This window comes from Acipenser ruthenus, chromosome 3 (genome assembly GCF_902713425.1).
Source record: "Acipenser ruthenus chromosome 3, fAciRut3.2 maternal haplotype, whole genome shotgun sequence".
NCBI lineage: Eukaryota > Metazoa > Chordata > Actinopteri > Acipenseriformes > Acipenseridae > Acipenser > Acipenser ruthenus.
The window spans coordinates 15,828,003-15,851,780 of NC_081191.1; the positions used below are offsets into that span (position 1 = coordinate 15,828,003).

The following is a 23,778-nucleotide window of genomic DNA, read 5'->3' on the forward strand; positions in this document are numbered from 1 at the left end:
TCATTGTATCTTTCTGAGTTTGTGTAGTTTGGGTACCTTTAGTCCTGTATCGCAGTCGTTCACAGTCTCCTCACATTTGCACTTTGGTTGGTCTTGCAGCTCATTCATCAGCGGCTGCAGAGAGGCTGAGAAGCATACAGTTTTTGCTGAGATGGGGCCTGCGTCAGAATGCCGGACCCTAAGCAAAGACGATGTCAATTACAGAATGCATTTCCGTATGATTAACGAACAGCAAGTGGAAGATATCACCATTGATTTCTTCTACAAACCCCACACGATCACGCTGCTCACTTTTACGACAGCCAGTCTCATGTACTTTGCTTTTACTAGGTAAGTGATGGAGTGACTCCGGTGTTTCGAATTACCAAATCAGCAGTACAATAACGACGTGTACAATAATCCAGATGTTTAAATATTGGTGATGCAATACATTAAACGCATAGTATATTGTATCTACCTCCATAATTTTATAATGAGTCTATTTCCATAATTTATGCAACCAGCTCGTTTGAGGTACTCGATCTGTATTCATTTATGCAGACCAATGCCATAAGATCGATGGACTCAGTATCTGTTTTATGAAATTCAAATTGAACAAGACAGGATCCGGCCAACTAATTAATTTGTGATTGATGTTTCAGATTGCTTTCTGATATGAAAAACAACATACTGGTTGGTACACATCATTAATTGTATTATTAACTTTGCTATTAAGTACACAGCCCACCTTCTTCCTCGTGTCTGACTGAGTATGTAAACTGACTGTTGTACTATATTGTATGGATTGTCAGAACTGGTTTTCAGTACATGCCTACTGTTTAGTCTTGAGAGGTCGACATGACGTAGAAAAGGGGTGGTACTCTTCTTCATAACTGCTACTAGCAATCGGTTACTGTGATATGATCGATATTTAATATGAACAATTACTTTAAAGGATAGTCCGTAGTTGCAGTAAAATAAACACAAACTAAATAATATTTTGTTTATTGCCATCAACAAACTCGTTGTTCCTAAACAAGTACGGTATACAACTGTTTCTTGGCATGACTATATTATTGGTTACAGTATTCCAGACTTTGTTTGTATATCTTTTTTTTTTTAAATAAAGCTGTGTGTGTACCCTGCTAAGTTAACACAATTTTTGTTCTACGTAAAGCAAGATGTTGAAATTATTCAAATTAAAAGCTTGTGAGGAACCTTATGTTTCTTAACAGTTCTGCAGCATTATCAGTTTGTTTTCCAAAACATTGTGCAAACGATGGTAAATGCTGGGTTATTACAGGATTGTTGCCCTTGTGCAGTATAGACCCAGTTCTATCTCTGGACATGCAGGCACAGTATGTTGGCAATTCTACCTAAAGTGGCACAAAATCCAGAGAACTAGTGGCTAGCAGGTCACAGATTTCTGTAGAAAACTCTTGGTGTTATGGTCCATAGTCATGTCAAAGGTTCTTTCCACTCTCCCTCCATCTTAAAACATTTGGTTTAAACTTGCTTACTTATTTGGAGTGTATTTGAAAATCCATCGTGGCAAACCCTCCATTATTACAACGTGAATGTTTGGAATGCCTTTGTTCCGTCTGCCACTGGGAGTTGAAATCGATGCTCAGTGGGGTCTAAAAGTATGTATGAACAGAACAACATATTGTATTATGCCTTTGTTTGACACAATGATTTAGGGAAAGCATTGTCATATGATCTTTGCTGCTAATTTCCAGGAGCAGATTTAAATCTTTCCTGCTGATGGCCACATATCGAGTTGAGATTGGGTTAATAAACTCAATCCCCATGGCCAATGGAAATGAGGCAAAAGACCATTTTGTGTAAATGGAAAAGAATGAATTTGAATATAAAAATAAAGTGGCTGTGCACAATGTATTTACTACACTAACATCTGTTCTATATTTTTTTTATTTCTAAACATTCTATGCTTGGTCAAAGTTTATGATAAGCATTACTAAATGCAAACAAATATAAGAAGCAACATTTTTGCAGCGGGTAGTACTTTTTCAGCCTTGTCAAGTTCTTGCGCCTGTCTATCCTAACTGCTTATCTTCATGGCTGCAGACCATGACTGGAACTACTTCAATTTATAAATACTATAGTTTATTAGCGTTTTAGAATGAACTGTATAAGCCCCAGTGTTTTCGTGTAGACTTGCACCTATTTTGCTGTGGCTACAATGTTGGTCCTTGAATCAGGCCGGGACTGTAACATTTATCCTACCAATACATTTAGGCAAAACTGAATCCAGAAGTCAGCCTTGGGAAAAGTCTTCGGGTATTGCTGCTGCACTTGTGCCTTGCTGACAGTTACATGAAATAAGAGGCTGTTGTGTATTAAATACACAGGCAGGTTTGTTATGACAGCAGGTGTGTTAGTTGTGACTGAAGGTCAGGCGTGAGTAACTGGAAGGATATGAGTGATTTATTGGTGGGGGTGGGGGTGTACTACTATTGTACTACAATTGTGATGAACGTTTTATTATAAAACTCGGTCTGGTTATACTTTGACTTAAGAGTATGACAATCCTGGGGGGGCACAGAAAGCACGTCCAGCTGTCTGTACCGGTACATGTAACTTTACATGTGCATACAGTGTGTTGTATGTAGGTCATCTACTTTTTCCTTAAACTGATAGATCTAATTTACAGATGGCCAATTTTCCTTTCTTGTGTTTTGACAGAAATGATTCAGTGCAAGAAGACAATCTGTGGGTAGGCATGATCTTGGTGATTTTCTTCTTTCTCATCATCAGTATTCTAGCATTTCCTAATGGTAAGTGGATTTGTCTTTGTTCATTTGTGCTCTTGACCTGTTCTCTTTAAAAATTCAAACAAATATGTTACAGGGCCGTTTACAAGACCACATCCAGCAATATGGCGCATGGTTTTTGGTAAGTGTAACAAATATTTATATATTTGCATTTCACACGTTTCTTTCAGTAGTGTACCTCCTTGTACAAAAGCACTGTAGCAGGTCTTTTACTTTTTGGAAAGCTGAACCAATATGCATTGGTCAGTAGTTGTTTTACACACTTCTGAATTTTCACATTTTCTAAAGCTGACTAACAAACCTCCATTTTGAAACAACCTCGGGAGGAAAATTGCCTTTGAATGTGCACCAGATCTTCATATCCGAGTTTGCAATTTGGTTTGGGTATTCTGTACTAAACATGATATAAACAGCTAAGACCTTAAACTGAAGGTCTTGTTAGTAGTCTTAAGTTGTTTGTTGTTTCTGTACTAGAACGGTAATGGTGTTTTTCCATTTGCACCATGAAACCAGTCTGTAAAAATGTAATTTGATCATGCTCCAATACATAACTGGTCCTGTCTCTGGTTTTATCTACATGGTGTGGAAATGTGTTTTGAAAGAGCCACAAGTGAGCAGCACTGAGCAGGAGTGTTGATTTTTGCAGGTCTGAGTGTTCTGTACTTCCTCTTCCTGGTGTTTGTGCTCTTTCTGAACTGGGAGCAGGTGAAGGGGGTCATGTACTGGCTGGACCCTAACCTGCGCTATGCCACTCGTGAAGCTGACATCATGGTGAGGAAATGGAACCAAGGAGTCGAATATCTTCTGTGTTGTATTTTGATACCGGCAGGGTTCTGACTTAGTCATTCGTGTGAAACAGGTTACATGAACTGGAAAGCTGTGACTAAAATTAATACACTTTGTGGTGGATCAGCTTTTGAGTATCTTGAATTAAAATTCAAACATGTTCCGTGAATGCCATACCATATCAAAGTGATCTGTGTTATTGATTGTACATTATCTTTCATCATTGTCTTATTATGCAAGACCTAGACTGATCTATTTTAGGATGTAGCAGGTGCAGTACAAGGGTTGTACAGTAGGGATTGTGGATCTGGTTGCCCCATGTATTCCCACTCTTTAGGTAACTACAAACATAAGCTATAGGATAGCAATGTAGAGTGATATTTTATTTAAACATTTCCTCAGTGGAGTTAATCTCTTGGGATATACAGCTTCCTCTTTTGAGAGAGAAGCCGGACCTTTATTAAACAATATAAATAATAATACAAAAAAATTAAACTGTCAATAGTTATATTTTTTACAGATTGATCATCCATTTGTATTTATAAATGTTAAAGGAAACCTAATAAATTGACAAATGTGTAATAATTTCACCTTTTTTATTTCTGAAAGTTAGCAGTACAAAGAAAAACCCAGTGTGCATTATGGTGTGGATGATCTCTAGGTTTTCAGTTTAATGGTCATTCCTGACAAGCTTTGATCAATGACAAATTGTTCCTAGTGGATTGTATTAATCCCCCAAAAAATGGTTTCTTCAAGTACAGTGCTCCCCCTTTATAAGACGGCCCTTTATACTGCAGAACAGGTTATAAGGCAGTATGGTCATGGCTCAAGTTTGCCCCATAATGCCATTACACTAACACTAGTAGTCTCATTATAAGGCGGAACACAAATAGCATGGTCTCTTAACTATGGTTCCCAACTACAGCATTTTATCAAGGGGGAGCACTGTATTTATGACTTTACACAGTGCAGGTCAAAACTGTGCCTATATAATTATGAAGAGTTACCCAAGCAGTTTCCCAGAGTAATTGGGATTTGTTTGTATTGGTTTAGGAATATGCTGAAAACTGCCATGACATCACATGGGAGCGGATTGTCAGCCATTTTGACATCTTTGCATTCGGGCATTTCTGGGGATGGTCCATGAAGGCCCTCCTGATCCGCAGTTACGGTCTCTGCTGGACAATCAGTATCACATGGGAGATGACAGAGGTAAGGCAAAGCACTTGCACTTCCGCTCAAACTTGCGATCCAAAATGGCTGCCATATTGAGGCTTTTAGATTGGCCTCATTCACAAAGCTTTAACAGTTTAAGTCTTTTATTATCAATTTTTTTTTTTTTTTTTTTTTGAATAAATTAAACCCGTGCCCCGTCAACGTATTTGATAGACTATGATTCTCTCAGTCAAATTCATTGCCATGTTGTTTTACCCTCTGGCCATTTCAAACCATTCAATCAAAGTGGGTTCAGATTGCACTCCCCCAGGGGAGGCTTCATTTTTTTCATCCAGTTGTGATAAAACTTGGTGTGGACATTATTTAGGTGAAGTCCATCTGGGTGGTCTACTATGAGAGTTCTGACCTCGCTAGTTTTTCACAGTACTACCACCTGGTTGGCTTGGTTACTGAAGGCTGAATCTTGGAAAACACTTTTCTGATGCAGATGAATCAGTGCTTGGCGATTGATTATGACTTCACTTTGTTTTAATGTTTCGGCCACCTTACTGTAATGTGATACTTCTCTTTTTGATAAGGGGTATGTATATTTCTTCACTTGCTGTGTTTTTTTTTTTTCTTATGCAGAGGTTCAGTTGCACATGTTGATAGGAGCGACAGCTATCTTATTTATTCAGAATAAACACTTCTTGTGCTAAAAGGAATATCATATGCCTATAACTCACTGTTAATAGTTGGAGATGGATTAGAATTGAATGTGTTTTTGGGCATAGTCTATTCACTGTAATAAAATGTGATATGAAATTGTAATGGGATATTCATGTCTTAGCTTTTCTGTTAGTATTTCTGTATTCTAGATCCTTAATTGTTGTAAACGTTGCTTTACAGTAAGTGTAGAAGCCTGTCTACACTCTTCTGTTCTGGGCCCACAGCTTGTAGAAATGAAAGTTTATTGAATAGGAATGATATACCAAACTTTTAATAAATGTATTTTAAAAATACAAACTAAAAGGCAGCAAAAGCCATAAACCTCTAGGAATAAGGAAATCTTTGTGGAATGTGAGCGAGTCCATTTGACTTCCCTAAACTCATTCAACTTTTACCCAAACCCAGATTCATGCTCATGCCCATGTACACAGTGGATAGTAGAGCTTTTGTTTTGTGTTGTCCTGTATGTGTTTTATGACTCCTTGTCGGTTCCAGTCTGTCTTCTCCGTGATTGATGTGCTTTGTATTTTCTAAGGACTCATAGTGTTTAAAATGCACCTGTTGATCACAGCTTAAAATGAATGGAATAGCTGTAAAGTATACATTTAGAATTAAGTGACAGTACTTTAGATGCCTTTGGGATCTAAAGTCTGCTGTGGACATCTCTGTTGCATTGTCCCGAGTACATTGTAATTTACAGAAGTACTACAAAGTTAATTACATGCTGTAACTAATCTCGCATGTCATTCTACCAGACAGGCCCCTGTAAATACAATTCAAGTGAGAAAAAAAGGTCAAAATGTTGTTCAGTCAGTGGCCTGGTTGTGTTGCTTTAGTTATTATGAATGCAGAAGACTGATGTGAGGCTCAGGCTGCAACTTCTTATTGAGACGCACTGCAGCTTTTGTGTTTGCAAAGAGTATGATCATTTTTCTGCCATGAATTATTCACCAGTTGTGTGGGTGATGCTTTGGAAATGACCTCGTCGCTTTGCTTATGTAGAGGTCACAACAATGTGCTAATGAGAACCAAAAAGGAGCGAAATAATACAAATATGTGTGTAATATTTGACAGTGTGTCTAATGTGCTGGTAAAAGAAAGATACAGAGAAATGTTGCACTTAAAATGGTAAATTGTGGGGTTTTTTTTTAACTTTCCTTTCCCTTTTTTATGGGTGTGGCTAATAATTGGCTGAAGAAGTTTATCTTTGGAACAGCTTGTCTTAATTTGATTGAACTGTAGCTTTTCAACATACTCTGCAAATAGTGGCTGTGTGGTCCAGTGGTTAAAGAAAAGGGCTTGTAACCAGGAGGTCCCCGGGTTCAAATCCCACCTCAGCCACTGACTCATTGTGTGACCCTGAGCAAGTCACTTAACCTCCTTGTGCTCTGTCTTTCGGGTGAGACGTAATTGTAAGTGACTCTGCAGCTGATGCATAGTTCACACACCCTAGTCTCTGTAAGTCGCCTTGGATAAAGGCGTCTGCTAAATAAACAAATAATAATAATAATAATAATAATAGCGACCATTTGAATGTGAGCTAATTAGACACAGCACACACCTTTACAATTGACAAGAAAAACCTATAATGTCTCAAACTGCTACCTAAATTATTCCTTGATTTAACAAGTGGTGGTTTAATGTTTTTGTGGAGAATATGTGTTCCTGAAATATCTTATGTATTGGCATGTACCACAAACTGTGCAGGACCTATCAAGCCATCCTCATGAATTGGCTGATATCTGGGTCTCATTGGAGCGATAATCTGGTCATAGACTGACTACTACATAACTCCTTGCAGCTAGAAACTACTGTAATAGATCTATTCTGTCTTGGAGTTATTTTCATTAAAACCAAAAATTTTTATTTTTTTTTTTAGTTCAGGAGGTGCTCTACAGTTCTAGTTGCAATCCATAGACATGGAACACGTGCTAGATCTGCCAATATGTCTTTACAGAAATAAGAGCTAGCACCATCTAATTATCAGCTACAACTGGATCAAGTTTCCTTTTGTACTGGTGCCAATACAGAGCTGTGCACTAGATGGTGTTGGGGCTTACTAATATAAAGACACATTGGCTGCTCTAGCCTATGTTACAGATGTCTATGATGGGCAACTAGAACTCAAAAGCAGCTCATAAACACTTGTAAAAGCACATTGACATAGACTATAAAGGTTTTAGGTATTTTTTTTTTTATAATTAAACCCAAGGATACGCCGGTACATTTTATTTATTTTTTAGCCCTGGCGTTGTTTTTTTCTCCCTCCTAGCTTTTCTTCATGCACTTGTTACCTAACTTTGCGGAATGTTGGTGGGATCAGGTAATTCTGGACGTTCTTCTTTGCAACGGGGGTGGGATCTGGCTCGGAATGACTGTGTGCCGCTTCTTGGAGATAAGGACTTACCACTGGGCAAGCATCAAGTAGGTCTTGCTATTGAATATAAATGTGCCATTCAGTAGTGTTAGTCTGTTTTATTCATCAAATCACGTTAAACTCTTACAATATAGAAAAGCAGAACATGATCTTCAGAATTGACTTCAATTTTCCTGATTTCTGTCTTTTTAACCTACTGTCCACAGCTCTGTTATGCAAATAGGAACCGAATTGGACTGCCTCTTTTTAAAAATGTTTTCAGGACAAAAACAATAGAAAATCAGAAATCGGAATTGTAGCAGAAGTTGAAACATTGCTGGTGTATACCAGTGGATTAGGGTGTTAATTATAGTATTATTATAATAGTTGCCTTTTATTTCTTAAATGTTTCAGGGATATTCACTCCACCACAGGAAAGATCAAGAGAGCCGTGTTACAGTTCACTCCAGCCAGCTGGACCTATGTGCGCTGGTTTGACCCTAAATCGTCTTTTCAGCGGGTGGCAGGAATCTACCTCTTCATGATAATCTGGCAGGTAAGTTCAGCACTAGAAATATGCAAGTGGTACACTAAAGCACAGGGATCAGAAAGAGAAGTTGTGTGTGTGTGTGTGTGTGTGTGTGTGTGTGTGTGTGTGTTTTCTTCCCTCCTAAAAAAAAAAAAAATGTCTAAAGTTTCTAAGCTCTTTTTAAGCTTTTTAATAAGGGGGCCTTTTGTTTTGTTTTCTTTATACTGAACATTTTTATTATTATTATTTGAATGCATTTATTCATTTTAAAGAACCAATGTCCTCACATTTTAGCTTAATGTAAATTTTAACTGAGTAACAAGTTTTGACAAACAGTATCAGTTTTATGATCCCTTAATACTTGATAGTCGTCTTTGTAGCCTACTGTGAATTGGAATGTTTTGTAAAATATATTCATAATAATACTTTTGTTATGGAAGTTATAAATTATGGCAATAAGAAATATTTGAAAACCAGTATTGACTCCTGCAAGTTTCCTGCATTGGTAATTAAAAACGTACAAGTTTAAGGAAAAGAAAAAGGTCTAGCTGTTTTCCCAGACCCTGATCAGCACTAATAAAAATGACTTCCTTATCTTTCTTCAGTACATTAGGTAGTCCGAGATTAGTGCAAGTCGGGGTCTGAGAAACCAGCTGTATGTGTATCCCACGAGACAGACTGAAAAGGCTTTGCAGTTCACAGCTGTTTGTTAGGAGACATGGAGTAGAGGAGCTGTCATCTCTTACCTGAAACCAAATAAACAGTGCTATGTGTCCACTGTTAAATGCATGCTTGTTTTTTTTCCTTTCAACTTTCACCCTTAAGTAAATGTAACTGGACCCTTGATCTGCCTATCTATAAAAAAACAATAATATCGTACCAATAGATATTAGTTTATCAATTAAATTAATAATAATTACTATATAATATACTAGAACATAACAGGGTGCATACTTCTTACTGAATTGGCCTACCTAGGAATGTGCATTTTGGTACGTTTTTATGAACATTTAAATTGTATTCTGCTCATTGCAAATCCTTTCTTATCTTTAATATTTTCAAGTTGGGTCTAAAGTATACAGTAAAACACTGCTCTACTGTATTTTTTAGTCTAGGTTATTGGATGGTAATCTGAAAAGGTAAAGCTGCTTTTCTTGAGTCAATGCTGTTAATGAAGTGTGCATAATGATAGTGAGGGTAGCTGTGTTGAATTGTTTTTCTACACTTTACTGTATTATGATTAAAGTTGTGACTTAAATGATAATACATTGTAATGCACATATCTGATTATATCATAGTCTTGGAATCATTTCCCTAAAGTGCCTTAGTTTTCAGTCTAGTTCTCCATACGGTATTAATTTATACAACATGCATCTTCTGTTAAAGGAATCCTTGAAAAACATGTAAATTGTGGGTGTAAAATGTGGTGCAGGTTCTGAGCTGTCGCCTAATTTTATAGATCTGCACGCCATGCCAGGTAACCAGTGTTAGAGCGGGTCACATGTGCATTTATAACTCTCATGACATAACCTTAAATATTGGTGTAATTTCCCTTCACATGAATCTACCTTTTCTGAGGTGTAAGTATATGTGTATATTTGTTGAGTGGTCACCAGAGGTCAAAAGGTTATCATTTGGAACATTTGGTAAATCTTAAGTTTTACCGGTAACTCTGAACATTTACCAAGGTGTATATCCGGAATTATGAAGAAATATGTATTGTTTTTCAGACATTTACCGTTTAATCTTATTGGTAAAGGCACTTGGTTATTCTTGAGATTTAACGGTAAATGTCCGAAGTAAAATGATATCATGTTTATTTCAGACATTTACCAGTAATTCTTGAGCTTTTACCATGACCCATACATGGGTGGGGATACACCGTGTCCTGTGTGTGAGTGTTTATGTACATTTCTTATATTCTATTTATTTATTTATGTATTTATTGATTGATTGATTTATTGATTTATTTTACAATTCTTGACCATTTATTTTATAAAATTTGAATACCGGATCATCTCAAAGCTTAACCTTCAACAGAACACCTTGTGGAATATAATAATTACAAAAAAGAATGCTGTTCTTTGTGAAGGTTGATATGGATTGGCAAAATATTATTTTTTTATTTATTTATTTTTATTATTATTTCACGGGGCAGCGGCCGGGACTAGTGTAGTACAGAGAAGGCAGAAAGGAGGTGTTAGTGCGACAGTAACGTGTGAAGGAACCCGACTTTAGAGAAGTGGACTGCGGCCCGAACTTCTGAACAGACTGCGGTCTGGATAGAAAAGAGATCCCCCACCAGAGAACCGTCCTCTGCGGCCCCGGGGATCTGAAAACATGAGAAAAAACTCTGCTGCGACAGAGCCGCCTCGTCGGGCGAGAATAGGTCTCGCCGAGACCTGAAAGGAAGTAATAGTAAAAGGGGTTGCCTGACCGATGTGGTGCTGCCCTCGGATGAGGTGAGATTGCTGTCTCAGAGCTGGGAACAGAGGGTCGTCCCGCAGAGAACCTGTAAAGAACAAGAATAGGTTGGTTAGTTGGGACTCGAGCACTGAGAGATTAAAGCGGGCCACGTCCCGAAATGTTAAATATAGGATAGAGCCTCACTGCGATGAGGTAAGAAAAGCGCATGAGCAGTGAAAGGATAGTGTGACCGGGGGTCCCCTCTGACTCGCGCGGTGAGAACCTCCCTTAAATAAGGTGGAGGAAGCGCAGCTTGCCTAAGGTCGGGGAAGTGAGGCTCACTTACCCCCCAAAGAATGGACCCTTGGCTCCCCACAGAACCTCACCGCGAGACATACAACAGAGCACGTGCCAATGCATAATGTAAATTCGAGGATGAAAAGACATACAAGACGAACAGAGAGGGGTTAGAAGGGTTAGTGTGTAATGGTTTATGTGTTCACCTAGCACTCGGTGGAGAGGAAAACGACCCCTTCTAAAACGGGGAACTCCGGGCATGCTAATGATTTTCTGATGAGCCATGATGACTAATGAAGACGCGGATAAAGTTGATGGAACTGTGCTTAGAACAACGTTAGTCTTTCCTGCTCTACTGGGTAGAGCAGGAAAGACTAACGTTGGAGCTCCTGCAGCAAAATAGAGAAACTGAATTATGAGCAGCACCTGAGTAGGTAGGAATTATTTGATAATATCTTGACAGTGCTGTGCAGAGAAGTGACCTGCAGTGAAAGGAGCGAGAGTTTAGATATTAGCGAAAACGTGAAGCTGAAGCAAGAATGACAGAGTCTGAGCGTTTGATACAAAACAAAAAACACTAGACAGGGAAGGTGTGTGTTATTAGGGTTTAAATAGGAGATTGGTAATGATAGGCAGCAATTAAGGGTCCCGGCACGCCCCTCCTCCCCCCCCACCCGAATTACGACGAAATGCTAACATTTCTTGGATGACTTACTAATGTAATAATATGTTTCTAACACATCAATTTTGCTTATTTTTCAGCTGACAGAGTTGAATACATTTTTCCTGAAACATATCTTTGTGTTCCAAGCCTGTCACGCACTGAGCTGGTGCAGAATTCTGTTCATTGGCATCATTACAGCCCCCACCGTACGGTAAGATATACTTATGAATCATTTTGCTATTTAAATTACACTGCAGGCCTAGCACTCTCTATTTTAATGTGTTTTGAAATAATTCTTAATAATGGGATCTACTTGTGTAACCTACAATTTAAATGTTGTAATGATTAGTTGGACTACCTATGTTTTTATATTAATACTTAAGACCAAAATATATTTCTAATAATATTATAGCAGGATCAAAAGTATTTAAAATACTATTAATTGTTCAAAGCAATTTTGCCAATCATATGGGTTTTAAGTATAATTGTATGTTTAAAAACAATACCATGTTTATCTATCAAAGGTAATTATATATAAGTTTAAGACATTCATGCATTATTAAAACGCTCCGTCTTGATATTTGTATATTAGAAGATGTAATGCCTAAATACAAGCTACTGTATTGGTCCTTTAGCATTTGTTATTTGAATCCCCATGTTAAACACTGATACCTTGTAAGCTTGTAAAAAAGATCTGGACTAAGAATAGTTACAAGAATATTCTCTTACTGTCGTTCTCTATAAAAAAAAAATAAACACATTTGTTATACAACACAAATCAGGAAATCTTAATTTTAAATTAAATGTAACCATGTTTTAGTTTGACAGGTGTAAATTACAACTGTTTTGTTTTTCATTTCAGGCAGTATTATGCTTATCTCACTGATACACAGTGTAAAAGAGTTGGAACTCAGTGCTGGGTGTTTGGGTAAGTGTATAGTATTGTACAGCTCTTTTAAACCTTGTAATGTATTCATTTTGGCATTTTATAACAGCAGACTGTTTTACAGCCACTTTGTATTATGTGGCACTAGATTGAAACAAATTTATAGATGTATCTTTTCTGCTTGGCAACAAAATGTATTTAGAGTTTGCACACATCAAGTTAAACGCCTTTAGATGTTATTGGTAACTCTGTCCCAATAAAACCTCAACGGCTCTCTCAGAACAAACACTGGCAGAATGCAGATTGGGCAAAAAAGAAAGGACTGGTGACCTAAGTTTTATTTAAACTGACACCGCATACTAAGTATTGTATAAAATGTAAGCGTTAAACTCCTAATGTTCTCAGACAGCCAGGGATTTTATTGAAAAAATAAATTCTGAGGCTGTGAACATAATCTCTTAAGGATTTCAATTCCAAAGTGCAAGCTTGGCTGTCTGAGTTTCCTTTTGTATAAATGAAGATTTTCAGCTGCAGTACTGCTTTGTACACTAGCTTTATTTATACAAATTGGCTACAGCTAAGCCATTCGGGAATGTCTATGTCAATAAAAGAGTACTTTTCTCCATCTTACTACTGTACAGACGTGCTCAAATTTGTTGGTACCCTTACAGCTCATTGAAATAATGCTTCATTCCTCCTGAAAAGTGATGAAATTAAAAGCTATTTTATCATGTATACTTGCATGCCTTTGGTATGTCATAGAATAAAGCAAAGAAGCTGTGAAAAGAGATGAATTATTGCTTATTCTACAAAGATATTCTAAAATGGCCTGGACACATTTGTTGGTACCCCTTAGAAAAGATAATAAATAATTGGATTATAGTGATATTTCAAACTAATTAGTTTCTTTAATTAGTATCACACATGTCTCCAATTTTGTAATCAGTCATTCAGCCTATTTAAATGGAGAAAAGTAGTCACTGTGCTGTTTGGTATCATTGTGTGCACCACACTGAACATGGACCAGAGAAAGCAAAGGAGAGAGTTGTCTGAGGAGATCAGAAAGAAAATAATAGACAAGCATGGTAAAGGTAAAGGCTACAAGACCATCTCCAAGCAGCTTGATGTTCCTGTGACAACAGTTGCAAATATTATTAAGAAGTTTAAGGTCCATGGAACTGTAGCCAACCTCCCTGGGCACGGCTGCAAGAGGAAAATCGACCCCAGATTAAACAGAAGGATAGTGCGAATGGTAGAAAAAGAACCAAGGATAACTGCCAAAGAGATACAAGCTGAACTCCAAGGTGAAGGTACGTCAGTTTCTGATCGCACCATCCGTTGCTTTTTGAGCGAAAGTGGGCTCCATGGAAGAAGACCCAGGAGGACTCCACTTTTGAAAGAAAAACATAAAAAAGCCAGACTGGAATTTGCTAAAATGCATATTGACAAGCCACAATCCTTCTGGGAGAATGTCCTTTGGACAGATGAGTCAAAACTGGAGCTTTTTGGCAAGTCACATCAGCTCTATGTTCACAGATGAAAAAATGAAGCTTTCAAAGAAAAGAACACCATACCTACAGTGAAACATGGAGGAGGCTCGGTTATGTTTTGGGGCTGCTTTGCTGCGCCTGACACAGGGTGCCTTGAATCTGTGCAGGGCACAATGAAATCTCAAGACTATCAAGGCATTCTGGAGCAAAACGTACTGCCCAGTGTCAGAAAGCTCTGTCTCAGTCGCAGGTCATGGGTCCTCCAACAGGATAATGACCCAAAACACACAGCTAAAAGCACCCAAGAATGGATAAGAACAAAACATTGGACTATTCTGAAGTGGCCTTCTATGAGTCCTGATCTGAATCCTATCGAACATCTATGGAAAGAGCTGAAACTTGCAGTCTGGAGAAGGCTCCCATCAAACCTGAGACAGATGGAGCAGTTTGCTCAGGAAGAGTGGGCCAAACTACCTAACAGGTGCAGAAGTCTCATTGAGAGCTACAGAAAACGTTTGATTGCAGTGATTGCCTCTAAAGGTTGTGCAACAAAATATTAGGTTAGCGGTTCCATCATTTTTGTCCATGCCATTTTCATGTGTTTTCTTATTTACAATATTATGTTGAATAAAAAATCAAAAGCAAAGTCTGATTTCTATTAAATATGGAATAAACAATGGTGGATGCCAATTACTTTTGTCAGTTTCAAGTTATTTCAGAGAAAATTGTGCATTCGTTTTTTGTGGAGGGGTACCAACAAATTTGAGCACGTCTGTACTTAAGGGTATTTAAAGCGTTCCAGGCGCTATGACCCTTATCAGGCAGTTTCATGTATAATGGGGTAGTTTGCTGTTTGATATAATGTTGTTGAAACAAGTTACAAACAAATCAAGAGGGATTTTAGTTTCCCGTTGTCTATTGTCATTTGTATGCACTTAATGTCCTTCACCTTCTACAGTGCCATTGCATTCTTGGAAGCCCTTATTTGCATTAAATTTGGGCAAGATCTGTTCTCCAAAACGCAGGTCCTTTACGTAATCCTTTGGCTTGTGTGCGTGGTAAGTCGTGCTTCCTTATTTAAAAAAAATTAAATAAAATTGATTATGAATAAATGCATAAGATTTCTAGTTGCTGTGAACCATTCAGATGTGCAGATGTTTGTGCCAACCCTAGGATAACATTTGACATTCTTATACAGCTTCTAAAAAGCACCAAAAAAGTAACAAAACAAGCATTAAATAATCACACACTTTTTGTTATTTAGTACATTTTTTTTTAACGTTGTTAGATAATTAACATACATGTTCTTCTGTATTTCTGTAATTGGTTTGCTTCTGTTTTTTCCAGGCCTTGATTACTTTCCTCTGTTTGTATGTGATGGTTTGGTACGCAGAATACACTGGACAGAGGCCACAGGTAAGTGAAAAAGCTGGTTTCTCAATGATTATGACTTCAAACTAAGTGGGATGTTCAGAGATGTTGGAAAATAAGATTTGTAGTGGAAACACACATCATGGTTAAATAGAAGGCATGTGCAGAGACTTTTCCAAGTAGTACCCTAGAAGATGCTTTTTTGTCTCTAAAATAATGGAATTATTCTGAAAATGAGTACCTGCACCCCCTATGAAAGATTATGGGCTCAGTTCTCAAAGCTGTTTACTCCAAGTTGTTGTTGTTGTTGTTGTTGGCACAATTTTCTTGGGCCGATTCTAACCCTCAACAGGACATTGTCAGAGTTGTTTATTGCTGGTGGTTTAGAGTAAATAGATTTGAGAATCTAGCCAGAAGTGTCTGTAACAGATGTGCTTTTGATGTGCTGAAGAGAATTGTATTTGAACGTTTTGAAATATCAATAAAGACTTGCATTCCCATTTTCTTTTACAGACTTATTCTGAGAGTGAAGATAGTAGCTACCTTGATTCGCCTCGTTACCAGTATGAGAATTTAAAAGGTATGTTTCACAAACCAAGCACCATAAAATGCACTGGGAATGAACACAGTGTTGTAATGTAGGCTTTGGTGAGAAAAGGTAAGTTTAGTATGTACTTTTTTTAGACTATATATATATATGAGTAAGAGAGACACTGTTTTTTTTGTTTTTTGTTTTTTTTTTTAAACTCATGTAACACTTCCATGACATCCATATATCACAAACACATCATAAACATTTTGATATTTTTATATAGGTTTTCTAAATATTGCCAGCCTGCCATGAATCTAGTAAAAGATCAAAAGGCTGAAGAGCTTACAGCGACTGGGGTGTAAATAAATCAAACCGGTCCAGATATTTTTTTTTTTTTAAGAAAAAAGCAAAGAAACAAAGCATTCAATGCCAATATGATAGTGTACCTTTTTACATTGTAAAGAAAACTTATTTATTTCAAGTTTCCTCTTACCCATTTGAAGGATGTTTATTTTAACAATTATCGGAATAATTGAAGAGTTTTTTGTTAATGTAGCTTCAATTCCTTGCCCCTTGCTGCTGCTGGTAGTACCCTGTTTGACATTCAGAGTGACGTAGTGGCAAACAAGCTGGGTCCATGCAGCTGAGGCTCAACTGAACAGTCAGGCCCTGATTTCTGATGAAGTACAGTACAAAGAAGGCTTTCATTTTAGTATAAAAACTAAACTTGATAGTCAGATATTAAGGAAGTGTGTGCAGGGTGTCTCATTGTGTATGATGTAATCCTGTGCAGTTTAGATGAGAGGGATGCACAAACTGCACAAATAATTAGTTATAATAATAGCAACTCTACACATGATGTATAAACTCCTTATAAATCACAGAAAGTATTATTTTACTCAGTAACTACAATTAAACATAAAGTGTGGTTTATTTAAACTTACTATTGTTCTTATTGTACTACTTGTTCTTATTGTATGACTTATATTGTAACACTTGAATGTATTTGTATTTGCTTGCGATTGTAAGTCGCCCTGGATAAGGGCGTCTGCTAAGAAATAAATAATAATAATAATAATACTATTCAGTACATTCCATGCACACGGTGACCTCTACACGAAATGAAACATACTGGATTTTTGGCAATCCTTAACGGTGATTTGGTTGATTCCTCACTTGTGATTTATAATGTACTTTTGATTTCTGCAGATGAACGTGACTCGGTAATTGCTTCACACTCCACTGAGCACAGCACATCAAGACGGAGAAAAGGATCTTCCAAGGCCAAATCAACCAATGGAGTGAGTGGCAAGAAATAAGAGGACACAATGTGAAGAGAATGCCGGACTGTGCCTAGAGAAGAGCTGAAGAGGGCTGAAGAGGGCTTGGGACACTGGTTTGGAATACAGTTAGCAGGGTGCACATGGGGAAAAAAAAGCACCAGAAGCCAAGGGCTGGAGTCTTCAATCAATTTCAGATCATTGCTCACTCTTAAACTCACCACTCGTAGGTCTGTTGCAGTGTTTTCGATTGCCTGTGATCAACCTAATTATGGGAAATCAATAGAAGTGTGTGTGCGTGCGTGTTTTGGTTGGTTTGTTTGTTTGTTTGTTTGTTTGTTTTTAAGCAGCAAAGCCGCTTTTATAAATTGGGAGATGATGTTTTATGGGCAGAATGCTTTGATCAAGCAGCTGGTCTGACACAGTTGTGACTGGTCTGGTTTTATTAATTTGTTTACTCTCTCTAGATAAATCATAGTAAAGCACACGCTTTTGCACTTTCTAACTTGCCTGTTACTTTAAAACAATAGCTTTGTGTACAGACAGATGTGTCCTGTCTTCTATGAGCTTGATTCACTGAGATGATTTTTCTGATGTTGCTTGCAATGCCAGTTCTTGATCTACTGTAAGAATGGAGCTGGCAAGGCATCCATTTCTTGTTCAGATGTTTATTATATTTTAACTCCACCAAGACTATATTAACTCCACCAAGACTGTCTAACTGCCATTCAGTGCAAATGAAAACTGATATATCAACAAAAAAGAGGCATCTAGGTATATCTACAACATCTATTTATATCCACTGTGTTGGCTCCATATGGTACGCAATAATAAATAAATAGTTATTTATTATCTGTATGGTTTTATTATATGCATTCCAAGTCATACATCTTTCACATGCATACCACCGTAGAACTATATACTTTTGAGAGAGCCATTAAAAATATTGTGCACAACCTATACCTACCCAGGTAAGGGATTTAGTGTAAGATATTTAGCAATAATATATAGCTTAAAGGTAAAGACACTCGGTTGCCACATACAAATTGTGTGTTTACAACAATAAGCGTTGAATGCTTCCTGTGCTATTTTCAGAATGCCATTACCTTAACGGTGCCCATATAAAAATCATGTTTACCTGTGGGGATCTAATTGTAGTGTGTCCTCATTGTAAATGTTGTCATTTTGTTATGTGCTCAAGTGTAAGACCTACCTCTGGAGTGTTGTCCTACATAAATAGTTTTGTTTTCATGACGCACCCCATTTTGTAAAATAAGAAACATACTGAAGTATCAAGTGAAGCAAAAACAACATCCCTTTAAAATAAATCCTGCTGAAAAACTGATGATCTAACCAGTTTTATTTATTTCAAGGGCAAATCAATTATTATTATTATTATTTTTTTTTTTTTTTAACAGAGCGTCACTTTGGGAGCCAAAACTATTGTTATCAAACAAAAGCTGATGAACATTGTAGGGGATGTTTTGCGGGCATAAATACTCCTAATTGCCTAAATTAGACATGCAGTTTACCTGAGGAATCACATTAAATAAGACTAATTGTGTTTATTGCACTACTCATTTAGAAATGTATTAAAAGAAAGACATATTGTAGATAGGCAATAATATGAAGTTCCCCTAAAAATTCATATATCTTTCAATTAAAATACCTATTTGTATTTCTGTTTCCAAATATACCGTCAGGTTTAAGTTTTAACTGCTTTCTTGTAATCTATATTCTGTGACTAACATTTCTTTTGAAGGGGATCTAAAACAAATATATAGTGTAATACATGATTTTGGAGACTGGGAGCACTGAGTAATTTTGGTCGTCCACATAATTCATTAAACAAAAGCTTTGAAACAGTCACCTGGATTTTTTTTTTTTTTTAGTTATATGTAAGGGAGTTCAAATTTAAATGATTAATTGAATTGAGGGAGACCCTGTTGAGGATGGCATGTACCAAAGGTTTAAGGCAGAACTTGGTGGGACTATATACTTCAAGAACCATACAGTTTGATATGGGTCAGATTGTCAGGTTGCTTTCCTCAACAGTAACTGGCACCCCCCACCCTATCCATGAAACCAGCTATCCTATAGCTGTGTACATCTTGGTGGGCTTTAGAGCTGCAGCTGGGATCTCAGTCCTGTTTATATTAAATCACTATTGCAGTTAATAGATGCAGTTTCACTGGTTCTTCGCATGATCTGTTAAATCTTGAAAACGTACTGTTTCTACCATATATGCAAAGGTTGTGTGGCTGTAAATGTTTTGTGACGTCCAGTGTGTATTTGTAACAAGATAAAACATATGTCCAAAGTCCACTCAGTTTTATCTTTTGCATGTTACTTTGAGAAAGACTTGGGTCAGTATGATGTACTTTTATGTAAGAATTAACTCAGAAAAGTGAAAAAATGTGTTGATCAGAAACTGAACGTGTAAAATATATATATATTACGGTTAACATTGTATTGGGTCTGTGCCAATGACGTATGGTTTTGTATTATAATTTCCTTTGCAGTATTTGGAAGAGGTTAGTTGATAGTTTAGACAGGATCTGGCTGTTCAAAAGGTACTGTTTACAGTAAATAAAAGATTGTGATAATCAGAAAATGTATCCATGCTGTATTGACTGGGTTACACTCTTAGGCTCTTATAAACTGTTGATGTAAGGATATGGAAAACATGTACAAGCTACCTAATCCATCTGTGTGCACATAAAACTGTTGCTAGTAATACATTTGATGCTGACAGTTGTGTAAAAAACAGTTTTAAATGTTAACATCCAATCTGTAAAGGGTGAATTTATTTAGCCCAAGGAACAGTATTTGCTGTTGTGTTTATTTTCAAATAGAACTGTTCCAAAACCACTCATACGTGTATTTGTATGCTGTGTGTTCAATCCAGAAAAAAAAAAAAAAACGCATGTTGTAATACAGGTAGCTGTATGTAAAGTAATGCACATGCCATATAGTGAATAACTGGCCGTAAGATTAAGTGGAGCTTTATGTATACAGTATAACTGTGACTGACTTCTCAGGAAAATGCAAACACGTTTGTGATATTAGAAAACGAATGACTTTGAAATAAATCTACAAAAATAACCCTATCCACATTTGTTCTATAGACCAGTTTTGTTCATATTTTTACAATTGTTTTATTTTCATCTGTTTACTGTAGCATTTTTTATTTATTTACTTGTGTAGAAGGATCCATTAATGCTTGCTGTTAAAATGTCCAGATCATCTATTAATAATATGTATTAAGCTCAAATAAAATAGCCAAAAACGCAACCTTGATATGGGTATTTTGACAGCAGGTTTTTAAATGTTTCTGACTTGCACCAAATTGCCCTAGTCCTTCTCTACCTTACTCACACAATCCTAAAACCAGCAATGGTAGTGTCATAAAGAAAACAAGACAAAACAAAGCTAGAAATAGAAGTTTGCCACACAAGGGGAGCGCTAGCCTCATTAAAAGAGACGACCTGCTCCAGGAACCTACTACACTACCTTACCCTCTCTATACTGGTTGGGATCAACATCCCCTGAACCTACTGCTGTTGCTCCCGAAGTCCCGGCCTCCCGGCGACTCTGGGTCTTTCCGACAGTCCTGCAATTGAAGGGTTCCACAGTAGTTGTCCTGCTGTGCGGACTGTCTCCTCGATATAAACAAAGCACCTGTCTCTGTAGCCATGGCGGTGCAGTTGCCTCGATCTGTGACGCAGACGCTCTTTGTGCTGTGCACAGGCTCCACAGGCACACCCCCCAGCCAATCAGGACCTCCCAATCAGCTTGGTGCTGGGCAAGTCTAACTGCTCAATTGGTTGCCTAGCAACACGTCTCCGGTTAGGCATCCTAGCTGCACACATCCGCGCAAGAACCAGCGACAGGGTCCTCCCTGTCACAGACATAAATAATACCACGTATATACAACCCAAAAAGTTGGTAAGGCATTCACTAGGTAGACCTTTTATGTATTCTGCTGAGATGCATTTTATACCGGCAGCACTCTTTTGAAAGCAGGTATCCCCGTTTGATCTAGAAGACCAGCTACAGCTTCTCAATTGAGGTATCTGCATTGGGGGTTTCACAGATCTTAATGTGCTGCCAAGGGTTGGATTTACAGCTCTACGATACACAGGCACAGTCTTGGACCCTGTAGCAAGACCATCTGCTGGGGCAATCAGCCCTGAGTTTGTTCTGATGCAAGATAACGTCTGTTGTCATACTGCTAGGATTGCCATGGATTATCTTGAGCAGGAGACTATAGATTGGCCAGAAAGACCTTAACCTCATAGAACACCTTTGAGACCTTCTAGGATGTCATGTTTGTAACCCTCAACATGATATCAGGAGCTTGATGTTGCACTGACTGAAGAGTGGGGCAGGATCCCCAAGATACCATTTGCTGCCTAATTAGCATGCCCCATCAATGTAGAGACTGAATCAATTCCAGAGGTGCCTATACTTGATACTGACATTCACACTAGGGTGTTGCCATGTATTTTAAGTCAGATACTTTTTTATACTATATGAAAATTCAGGGTGGGGTATGGGGTGGTACATTTTGCCATTTTGCACTGGAGGAAATGCCAACCTCAGTGAGGGTATTTAATGTAGGTGCACAAGTACATTGATTTCATACAGATTTCTGACACAATAAACAAATTGAAAATATGGTTCAGTTGTCCTATATTTAGCAATGAATCATGACTAATTCAAATTTAATGAAAAATGCCTTCACTAGTGAAATGCCTTCTGAAAGTCTTGTCACTAATTGATTTTTTTTTTTTTATAAATTTAGTCGTTGCCAATTATTATTATTTTTTTATTATTATTTTCTCCCAATTTAGAATGGCCAATTATTTTTTAAAGCTCAGCTCACCGCTACCACCCCTGTGCTGACTAGGGAGGGCGAAGACAAACACACTGTCCTCCGAAGCGTGTGCCGTTAGCCGACCGCTTTTTTTCACACTGTGGACTCACCATGTACCCACCCAAGAGCTACAGCGTCGGAGGACAACGCAGCTCTCGGGCAGCTTACAGGCAAGCCCGCAGGCGCCCGGTCAGACTACAGTTGTAGCTGGTGCGCGGTGAGCCGAGGACACCCTGGCCGACCTAACCCTCCCTCCCCCCGGGTGGCGCTCGGCCAGTTGTGTGCCTACCCCTGGGACCTCCCGTCCACGGTCGGCTGTGGAATAGCCTGGACTCGAACTCGTGACGTCCAGACTATAGAGCGCATCCTGCACTCCATGTGGAGCGCCTTTACTGGATGCGCCACTCGGGAGCCCCATTAATTGATTTTTTAATGCTTATTTTGTATTCCCTAAAAGGTTACACTGTCAGGGAAAAACAAAATGCTTTGGCACAAGGTCATCTGAGTAATCATTGTAATGTAGGAAGAACAGTTTCTTAGCAGTTTCTAAGTATTTAAGCAGCTAGATGGTGCTGCAGGCTTATTCACCAGCCTTCATGTCTTAAACCTCTGGAGGCCTAGCTTCGAATCCAGCTCAGGTCACAAGTGAAATGTCTTTGAAAGACTCAACTTGAACCCCAGGAAATACTAGTCCATGTCACAAAACCACCACACAATTCAACACGATTGCCAGTCTCTGCCTGAGAGAGGGTCAGGACTAAATGACAGGATGTGTCCAGTTCAGGATTGAGGTTCACCGGCAGTGCAAGAGCCCCCCACTTCATGAGCACTAAATTTGCACCAAAATAAAATGGAAAATAAGCAGCAAAACTCAATAATTGGAGTTAGGACAAGAGTCGGTGGCTTCACTAGAAGGACATATACAGCTATACAAGTGAAAAGGCAGAGAGTTGTGGTGGAATAAATGATTTCTGAATTGAACATCACTGGATGCTGAAGATGTGAATGTGACATACAGTAGCCTATTGACCAGGTGAACTAAATTGCAATTCTATTTACAGGATGAATACAGTGTTGGAAGATGAGGTGCGCATAGTGGTGTTACAAGATATGGTGTTGTTTGTATAATGTTTTTTCTATTTTATATGTTGCTGTGCTTTGTCTGTGTATTTTCTTTGTCTTTTATTCAAACTTAGCTTGTAAGCTTGTGGAAAGTTGCTGATAAGAACACATTCCTGATTTGGGTATGATATATGGAGGCTGTCAGTGTCTTGTACACTTCTGTTGTAATCTCTTGTAGTAATATATCTTATTAGCAGGGTGTGTGCCAAATGCATGAATTGTGAGTATGTTTATTAAAAGGACCAAGAGAAAAAAGGTAAGGTAGGATACCAGGTTATACTGTTACAAAAAGAAAGAATTGTTGAAGAGCCACAGGTTAAGTATAAAAAAGGCTTATTTAGAGCTCTTTGTTAGACCAGAGGAAGAAGAGAAGATTGCTACACGTCTATGAAATTGGTAATTATGCACATTAATGCCTTTTTCGCATTGTATGCTGATATTGAAGTTTAATAAAGCATTAGTATTAAACTGACTAATTGTTGTATTGAGCTACAGTAATCATTCTGGGTTTATCTAAAAATA

General features: G+C 37.9%; 1 protein-coding gene across 1 annotated transcript; it reads left to right on the top strand.

The window, feature by feature from the left end:
* The first annotated feature begins 31 nt into the window (after positions 1–31).
* On the top strand, positions 32–20,549 carry LOC117435278 (phosphatidylserine synthase 1-like). The gene is made up of 13 exons (XM_059012609.1): positions 32–330; positions 2,686–2,777; positions 2,851–2,895; positions 3,421–3,545; positions 4,614–4,772; positions 7,717–7,868; positions 8,215–8,356; positions 11,795–11,907; positions 12,559–12,624; positions 15,031–15,130; positions 15,420–15,488; positions 15,957–16,023; positions 17,185–20,549. The coding sequence occupies exons 1-13, from the start codon at positions 152–154 to the stop codon at positions 17,292–17,294; spliced, it is 1,419 nt and encodes a 472-aa protein (XP_058868592.1). The 5' UTR covers positions 32–151; the 3' UTR covers positions 17,295–20,549.
* Positions 20,550–23,778: the final 3,229 nt, after the last annotated feature.